This window comes from Leptonychotes weddellii, chromosome 1 (genome assembly GCF_054177405.1).
Source record: "Leptonychotes weddellii isolate Sample4059 chromosome 1, ASM5417740v2, whole genome shotgun sequence".
Taxonomy (NCBI): domain Eukaryota; kingdom Metazoa; phylum Chordata; class Mammalia; order Carnivora; family Phocidae; genus Leptonychotes; species Leptonychotes weddellii.
Genome location: NC_138369.1, coordinates 5,888,397 through 5,897,489, shown reverse-complemented (window position 1 = coordinate 5,897,489; position 9,093 = coordinate 5,888,397). Strand labels below are relative to the sequence as shown.

The 9,093-nt window shown below is 48.3% G+C and overlaps 1 protein-coding gene across 2 annotated transcripts; it reads left to right on the top strand.

Annotated features, from left to right (window-relative positions):
- Positions 1-3,152: 3,152 nt before the first annotated feature.
- Positions 3,153-6,703, top strand: FBXL12 (F-box and leucine rich repeat protein 12). 2 transcript variants are annotated; one of them, XM_006740581.3, is made up of 3 exons: positions 3,154-3,477; positions 3,599-3,671; positions 5,273-6,703. In XM_006740581.3, the coding sequence occupies exons 1-3, from the start codon at positions 3,392-3,394 to the stop codon at positions 6,092-6,094; spliced, it is 981 nt and encodes a 326-aa protein (XP_006740644.1). In that variant the 5' UTR covers positions 3,154-3,391; the 3' UTR covers positions 6,095-6,703. The 2 variants fall into 2 exon arrangements, with proteins under 2 accessions (XP_030891748.1, XP_006740644.1); XM_031035888.2 differs by lacking the exon at positions 3,599-3,671 and having other exon boundaries at positions 3,153-3,477.
- The last annotated feature ends 2,390 nt before the right edge of the window (positions 6,704-9,093 follow it).

Sequence of the window (9,093 nt, the reverse complement as noted above, 5' to 3'; positions counted from 1 at the left end):
TTTTTTTTTTTAAGATTTTATTTATTTATTTGAGAGAGAGAGAGAATGAGAGACAGAGAGCATGAGAGGGAGGAGGGTCAGAGGGAGAAGCAGACTCCCTGCCGAGCAGGGAGCCCGATGCGGGACTCGATCCCGGGACTCCAGGATCATGACCTGAGCCGAAGGCAGTCGCTTAACCAACTGAGCCACCCAGGCGCCCGGAACTTACTCTTTTTTAAGGTAACAATTGCACATGGTAAAAATTCAGGCAGTATAAAAGTATATATATGGCAGCATAAAGTGTCCTTGCCTTCAGATCCCTGCCCTCCCCGGGGGCAACTACCATTAAAAGTTGCCATTTTCTGGAGATAGTTCCTGCTTCAAACATCTGATATGGAGCCTCCCAAGAAAATGATAAAACTTTTCAGACATTAACACATTTCAATAGAGATAGAGACTTTGTATTTTCAAGTAACATACAGTATTTTATGTCAAAGGGCAGAAACAAATGACTTAGGGTTTTTTGGTTTTGTTTTTTAAGATTTTTTATTTATTTTTAAAGTAATCTCTACACCCAATGTAGGGCTTGAATTCACAACCCTGAGATCAGGAGTCACATGCTCCACCAACTGAGCCATCTAGGCTCCCTATGAATGTTTTAGTTTTTATACAGGCCTTCGTGTATGAAGAGTGAAACACATAATAAATCGTGTGTGCATTTTTTGGAGATGTATGTATTTCCAGTGAGATCAAACTATATTCACTGATCTCTACATCTTCTGCTTTTTAAACCAAACAGTATCCTGGAGATTGTTCAAACAGCACTGAAAGACCTACGTCATTTTTTTTTTTTTTAAACGATTTGAGATCCTACACGAGGGATTGTTGGGCCCAACAGAGGCTGCAATCTTATATTGCTAAACTGCCTTCAAAGAGTTTGAATCAATTCTGCCCCTTCTGCAGGGTTGGAAGGGTCTGTTTCCTCACACCAAGGCCAGTGTGGATATTTTCCAACTTCTTCATCTTTTGTTTTTAAAAATTTTATTTATTATTTATTTGAGAGAGCGCATGAGCAGGGGGGAGGAGCAGATGGAGAGGGAGAAGCAGACTCACCGCTGAGTGGGGAGCCCACTACAGGGCTCGCTCCATCCCAGGTCCCTGAGATCATGACCTGAGATGAAGGCAGCGGCTTAACTGACTGAGCCACCTAGGCGCTCCTTCATCTTTTTTAATCTGATAGATGAAAGCCCTGGTGTTTTACTTTTTATTTATTTATGGATAAGCACAAGCATACAGATGTATTTTTTTTAGCTTTACTGAGGTATTGTTGATATACAAAAATTGCACACATTTAATGTATACATCTTAATGAGTTTTGCATTTCTTTTTAAGACAGTTTTCAACATCTCAAATCCTGCCTCCGTGTGTGTGTGTGTGTGTGTGTGTGTATTGAAAACATTTATTGCCGTTATGGGCTCTTGGGGGTGTGATTTAGCAAAACCTCAAAATTAAACTTCACATGTCCTTTGACCCATCAAACTGGTTCCTAGTTATTTATCCAATAGAAAAAAAACATGTGAGAGGGACACCTGGGTGGCTCAGTGGGTTAAGTGTCTGCCTTCCCTGGGATCCTGGGATCATGTCCTGCATGGGGCTCCTTGCTCAGCCGGGACCCTGCTTCTCCCTCTGCCTGCCACTTTCCCTGCTTGTGCTCACTCTCTCTCTGACAAATAAATAAATAAAATCTTTAAAAAAAGAAAAAAACATGAAAGATATATATATATATTTCTATTTGTTCAGTAGAAAAAACGTGAGATATAATGTATATAAATGCTTTTATATACAAGGGCTTATATATATAATATATAAGTGCTTATATATATAAATGGTTATTATATATATATAAATGTTTAGCTCAAATATTGTTTGTGGTAACATCTGGAAACAGGGGCGCCGGGGTGGCTCAGTCGTTAAGCCACTGCCTTCGGCTCAGGTCATGATCCCAGGGTCCTGGGATGGAGTCCCTCATCGGGCTCCCTGCTCTGCGGGAGGCTTGCTCTCCCTCTCCCACTCCCGCTGCTTGTGTTCCTGCTCTCGCTGTGTCTGTCAAATAAATAAATAAATAAAATCTTAAAAAAATCTGGAAACAACTTGAATACTCATCAATACAGGAATGTTGAATAAATTTCAGTTTTTATTAATTGATAGTTTTTTTTAAAGATATTTTTTATTTATTTATTTGACAGAGAGACAGCACAAGTAGGCAGAGTGGCAGGCAGAGGGAGAGGGAGAAGCAGGCTCTCCGCTGAGCAGGGAGCCGGATGCGGGGCTCGATCCCAGGACCCTGGGATCATGACCTGAGCCGAAGGCAGCCGCTTAACCAACTGAGCCACCCAGGTGCCCCTAATTGATAATTTTTTAATGAATTGCTAATTTAAAAATGAGTGATGGGGGTACCTTGCTGGCTCAGTCTATGCAGCAAGCGACCCTTGATCTTGGGGTTGTGGGTTCCAGCCCTGTGTTGGGCTTAGAGATTACCTGAAAATAAAATCTTAAAAAAAAAAAGATATGGGGCGCCTGACTGGCTCAGTGGGTAGAATATGCGACTCTTGATCTCTAAGTTGTAAGTTCAAGACCAGGTTGGGTGTAGAGATTACTTAAAAATAAAATCTTTTAAAAAACAAATGAGTATATATTTGGTGGGAGTGTCAACTCAGCCTCTATGCAGAACAATTTGGCATTATCAAACCGAAAAATTGACACGCCCTTTGTTAACAAGCTACTTCGGTTCTACAAATTTATTCTTGTTCATAGGCATCAAAAAGCGTTATTAAGTAAAAAAGTTAGGGCCTCCCTCTCCCTTACAACTGCCGGTTGTCCCGCGTTAGCGCGCTCCTACCCCGCCTTCCGGGCTGGGTCCTGGGGTCTGAAGCCCCGCCCTCCCAACGCTTGCCGCGCTCCCGGGCCTGTCACCGCCCCCCAGCCCCGCCCCCGGGCCGCTCGTCACCCCCTAGTCCCCGCCCGTCCCCGCCCGAGCTACCTTTCCCCGGCTCGATCACGGTCCTCAGTCCGGCCCCACGAGCCTCCTCCCCGCCCTTAGCCCCGCCCCCATCCTAGTCCCAGTCCTTAGCCCCGCCCACGAGCCTCGTCCGCGCCCCTAACCCCGCCTCCGGGTCGCGTCAGAGCCTCAGCCACGCCTTCCGTGCTAGGGCTTGGTTCCTAGGACCATCCTCCGCGCTCGGTCCAGGTCGCCGGGACCCGACCATGTCCCCGCCGGAGGAAAGCTGAAACTCTCCGCCCGCCGTCGGAGGCGGCGGCCACCGCCCTGCCGGCACCCCCGCCACCCGCTGGCGCCCCCGGGGCGAGATCCCGAATCCCCTCAGCCGCAAGCGGAAGTGCGTGTCGGCGGATCATGGCGACTTTGGCCGACCTGCCGGACTCAGTCCTGTTGGAGATCTTCTCTTACCTCCCGGTCCGGGACCGGATCCGCATCTCCAGGTGCGGCCCCGCCCCGCGGGGTGGGGGAGGGGACGGTCGGGCGGGGGTGGGGCTTCCCCTGAGATGCGGATCCGGTTCCCGCGGGGCCGGGGTTGTTCTAACGGCGGGTCCCCTCCCCCAGGGTTTGTCACGGCTGGAAGAGGCTGGTGGACGACCGGTGGCTCTGGCGACATGTCGACCTGACGCTGTACACGGTACGCGGGGCCGACCGGGCGGGCCTGGGCCGCGGTCGGGAGTCTGGGCCGCGAGCCCCACCCCCTCGCTCCCTGGATTTCGAGCCTGGCCGTCCCGGGCGCACCCCGGCACCGTGGCTTACCTGCTCCGCAGCCTGTTTCCGCATCTCCAAAATGGGGATAACGAGCTCGTGCAGGGAAAGGCTTAGAGCCGAGTCTGGCGTAGAGTGAGCCTAGGGCAAATGTTAGTTGCTTACATTATCTATTAATGAGTTTTCCTGGAGGAATCATTTTCCAGATTCAATTTAATTTCCAGAATTTATTTCCTGAGTAGTGCAACCGAGCCTTTTAAACTTTTTCCCATTTGCATCGTATTTATTTTTCTTGTTTTAGTTTGAACTGTTTCAAATATATATAGAAATGTGTAGAGGGTAATAATCTGAAACAACTATGTAGTCATCACCTAGATTTAACCCATTTTGACCTTCGGTCATTTTTGCTGCAGATTATGTGAAACATACATGCAAAGGTTTATGTAGACATATACGCACACAACATTTATAGATATATTCGTTGCATTATTTGAAACCCTCCTCAGAGGTAACCACTATTATAAAATGGATCTGTAGTCTTCCGATCACGTTTTTATTTCCTTCCTGCATGAGTGCCGAGAAGCAATATATAGTTTTTTTAATGTGTTTCTAAAATTTAAATAATGGTATTCTATTTAGGTAATTAAATGCTATTTATTGTACATCCACCCGCAGCCAGCTTTATTCACACAATACTGCTTTTGAGATTTATTTTAACTGAGACATGTAAATCTTGTTCGTTCCTTTTAACTTGTTAAATGAGTATACCACAATTTCTCTATTTTCCTGTTGACAGACATTTATTTATTTCCAGCTTTTTACTATTATAAACAGTGTTGTAAAGGAGTGTCTCAAACTTGCCTGTGTATATGAATCACCCAAGGATCTTGTTAAAATGCTGATTCTGATTCAGTGAACTGGATGGGGTCCCAGATTCTGAATTTCTAACAACCTCCCAGGTTTTATGCTATGCACAAATTTTACATTATGCAGTTTCTTTTTTCTTTTTTTTTAAAAGGTAAAATGTACCTACATTAAAATGCACAGTGCTTCCAGTTACATTTTTGTTTTCTAGTAATTAACTTTCTAGGGTTAATTTTTGCAGCTTTCGCTATTACCAGGTTGTGATGATGATGATGATTTTTTAAACATAGGTCTAATTTACTCTAGGCAGTTCTAGGCTTTTTCAGCTTGGTTTTGTGTTGCTTACTTCTACTGGCGGTGGTCATTAAGAAAGGGATAAAATGCTGGTGAGTGGCTTTGCTTTCTTACTTACTCCAGATAATGGGAATCCACTCTGTTGCTAAAGACAGATCTATTCTGAGCATCTCTTTTCCCCCATTGCTTTTGTTCAAACCTAGAAATCAAAATGAATGGGAGATGCAGGGTCAGATGCGGCTGGCAGGGGAAGGGCAGAAGCCCAGGGGAGCACTAGAGCCCCAGCTGGGGCTTGTCTGTCTCCAGGCAGGCAGGGCCCTTGGAATATTCTCCATACCCCTCACCTGTCACCCCTATCTCTGGCTCTTACAGATGCGGCCTAAAGTCATGTGGCACCTCCTTCGCCGGTACATGGCATCCCGGCTCCATTCCTTGCGGATGGGTGGCTACCTGTTCTCAGGCTCCCAGGCCCCCCAGTTGTCCCCCGCCTTGATGAGGGCCTTGGGCCAGAAATGCCCCAACCTGAAGCGCCTCTGCCTACACGTGGCTGACCTGAGCATGGTGCCCATCACCAGCCTGCCCTGCACCCTGAGGACCCTGGAGCTGCACAGCTGTGAGATCTCCATGGCCTGGCTCCTCAAGGAGCAGGACCCCACTGTGCTGCCCTTGCTCGAGTGCATTGTGCTGGACCGTGTCCCTGCCTTCCGAGACGAGCACCTGCAGGGCCTGACACGCTTTCGTGCCCTGCGGTCACTGGTGCTCGGCGGCACCTACCGTGTGACAGAGACAGGGCTGGATGCGGGCCTCCAGGAGCTGAGCTACCTGCAGAGGCTGGAGGTGCTAGGTTGTACCCTCTCAGCTGACAGCACCCTCCTGGCCATCAGCCGCCACCTCCGAGATGTGCGGAAGATCCGGCTGACCGTGAGGGGCCTCTCTGCCCCTGGCCTGTCGGTCTTGGAGGGCATGCCAGCCCTGGAGAGTCTGTGCTTGCTAGGCCCTCTCATTACCCCAGAAATGCCTTCCCCAGCTGAAATCCTCTCTTCCTGCCTCGCCATGCCCAAGCTCAGGGTCCTTGAGCTGCAGGGGCTAGGGTGGGAGGGTCAGGAGGCTGAGAGGATCCTGTGTAGGGGACTGCCCCACTGTATGGTCATCGTTAGGGCCTGCCCCAAAGAGTCCATGGACTGGTGGATGTGACTACCACCTGTCCATCTCAGCTTTCATTGGGGAGCCCCACACCCTCTGAATGGCACCTTGCAGAGGGCCTGTAGTCAGGCCGACAGGGCCTGAAAGCCACAGGTAGAGAGAACCGAGGCCTTGGGGCCTCCAGACAATTGGAATCCCTGTTTGCCAGTTGTTTGGCCTCTGTGGCATCAGCCAGCCTCCTGGAGGGCCCGTCCCCACATCTGGAAATGGGGAAGATCATAGCTACCTCATGGTTATGTTGCAAAGCCTTAACTCTTTAGCAGCCCTGGGCCAAAAGGGTCCTTGATGAAGGGTTGTTCTCAGGAACAGGATGGATGCAGAAGGGTAGGGCTAGGAGTTAGGGGGACCTGAGGGGCCAAGGCCCCTTAGGAGGCCTGGAAAGACTGTCTATGTGCACCCACACACCGACACACCATTGATAGACCTACTTGCACACGAGGGACATGATGAGAAGCCAATCAGGACTTAGGCTTTGATAATCAAAAATGTTAATGAAGGTTCTAAGTTGTATTTTCAGTACTTGGTATTCTGTATTTTTCAATTTTTCCACAATATATATTATTTTGCTATTAAAGAAAAATAATTTTTTTTTTCAAAAAAGCATTTGGTTTCTTAATCAACAAACGTTTCTTGAGTGCCCACTTTATCACAGGCTGTGTTCTAAGCCTTGGGACCACAGCAGTGAACAAAACAATCCCTGAGTAGAAGGCTGGGCGATCAACAGGTGAAAGCATTGATGGACTAGTTTTAGAGACAATAAACCAGGCTCACGTGATGGAGGTGCCTGTGTCTGATAGAGTGGGCGGGATGAGCCGCTCAAGTTTGGAGACGAGAGGTGATGAGGAACCCACTCTGGGAAGCGCTGGGAAAAAGAAAAGACCAAGACGCTGAGATGGGGATGAGCTTGACATTTTTCAGGATCAGGAAGAATCGTGTGGCTGAGGGAACAAGGGGTGAGCAATAGAAAGTGAAGTCAGCTGAGGGGGTGAGGTTGGAGGGTCCTCACAGGTGGCACGTGTTTTAGGGGTTCAGTAAGTAGCGACTCTTTTCCAGCCTGCTAAGTCTGAGCCACTTGAAAAAAGCAGGTGGCAGGCTGATAGTGAGCAGGAGCGCCCGCCCTCGAGTTGAGTGTTACTTCTGATCTGAGCTGGGTGGGAGGGCGTGTGTGACTACAATTTCCCCGCCTGCCCACCAGCCCAGCCTGCCTGCTCAGTGGCGGGCAAAGCCAAAAGAGAAAACAGGGCTGAGCTGGGACTCTTGGTTCCTTGTACCAGAGGACCTGGGTGTCTCTCCCATGCTTTCCCACTAGCGGGTGGGGCGGAAATTCCCCATCAGGCCACATGAGGACTATGGTATGAGTACTCCCCCAGTGGGGCCGTGGGTAGGGTCTGCTTGTCCCATGCTGTCATCAAACCTGGCAGCTCCAGCCCAGGGCACCTGGGGGACTAAACTGATGCAGGCTGGGGTGTTGGGACTGGAGAAGTCTCAGGTTAGGGAAAGAGATCTCTTTTAAGGGTGTCTGGAGACCTGAGGTCTGTTGTCGGGAGTATGATGGAGTCGCCAATCCCAGTCTTACACTGGGCTCTGCCGGTGGTCCTGGAGTAGGCTGCTGATGCCCCACCTGGAGCAGCTCGAGGAGGAAAACAAGTTTCCTTCCTTTCTTCCTCTTGCTTTTCCTGCAGAAATGGAGCAGCAGGTATGAAATCGGAGGCAGTGGTAAACATGGAAGTGTTCAATGGACATCGCTAGCAAGTAGTGATGGGGTGGGGGAGCCCTAATTTGTAGTGTTTGCCCATTTCTGGGGTGTAAGTATCCCATCATGGCTGGTTTCAAGCTACCAGCAGTCTAACAACTGGCTCACAAAATTCCTGCAAGTTTAGCAATTGACCCCCCTGATCTGGCATGAGCTGACTTCAGCATGCCACTGGTTAGTGGTGTCTTTCTTCCAGGCTCACCCAACTTTAGTGACCCCTTCCCTGAGCTTAGCTCTGAGGGGTGGGTAGGCAAGCTGAGCAAGTTTAGAATTGGCTAGTTTGAGTACTTTGGGTGGGCTATAGGCTTTAGAGGTGGTCCCTAGTTGTCTGTTACTTGGCTCTGGGGTGATTTAGGGCAGAGGGAATATTGGTTTGCTGTGTAAGACTGAGATCAAGGAGGTAGTTGGATTGGTTGGTTTGCATATGAAAGTGTGCTCAGGGGCACCCCTCAGAGGGGTGGTCCTTACCCAGGTTTGCAAGGCCCTAAGGTGTCAAAGCATCACAAAATATAGAAAATAAAAAAACATGACTGATACACCCTCCATTGAAAGTAAAGGAAAATCACAATAGCGAACTTTAATTGAGTATCTATTTTGTGTCAGGTACTATGCTCAGTCCTTCATGCATGGACTTCTTCCAGCAGCCCAATGAAGAGCTCTATTGAGGTATGATTCACATAAATAAACAGCTCATATTTAGGTGCATAATTTGATGAGTTCTGACCAGTGAAACCATCAAGATAACAAATATTTCCATAACTCCCTAAAGTTTCCTTGTGGCTCCTTTTAACCCTCCCTCCATCCCTGTTCCCAGACAAATACTGATCTGCTTTCTGTCACTATAGATTATTTTTATTTTCCTAGAATTTTATGTAAGTAGAATCATATATACTTTGTATGTGTGTGGGGGGGGTCTTTTCTTTCACTCACCATAATGATTTTGAGATTCATCCAGGCTCTTGTAGGAATCAAAACTTTGTTCCTGGGTAGTATTCTGTCATATGGTTATAATAGCACAATTTGTTACCCATTCATCTTTTTTTTAAAAAAGATTTTATTTATTTATTTGCCAGAGAGAGAGAGCGCACAAGCAGGGGGAGCAGCAGGCAGAGGGAGAAGCGGGCTCCCCGCCAAGCAAGGAGCCTGACGTGGGACTCGATCCCAGGACCCTGGGATCATGACCTGGGTTGAAGGCAGACGCTTAACCAACTGAGCCACCCAGGCACCACTACCCATT

What these genes read in the sequence shown, in the direction of transcription:
- FBXL12 (XM_006740581.3), top strand. Translation starts at nt 3,392, where the DNA reads ATGGCGACTTTGGCCGACCTGCCGGACTCAGTCCTGTTGGAGATCTTC. An exon ending in GACCGGATCCGCATCTCCAG is followed by an intron (nt 3,478 to 3,598) that starts GTGCGGCCCCGC and finishes CCCCTCCCCCAG; the next exon opens with GGTTTGTCACGGCTGGAAGA. An exon ending in TCGACCTGACGCTGTACACG is followed by an intron (nt 3,672 to 5,272) that starts GTACGCGGGGCC and finishes TGGCTCTTACAG; the next exon opens with ATGCGGCCTAAAGTCATGTG.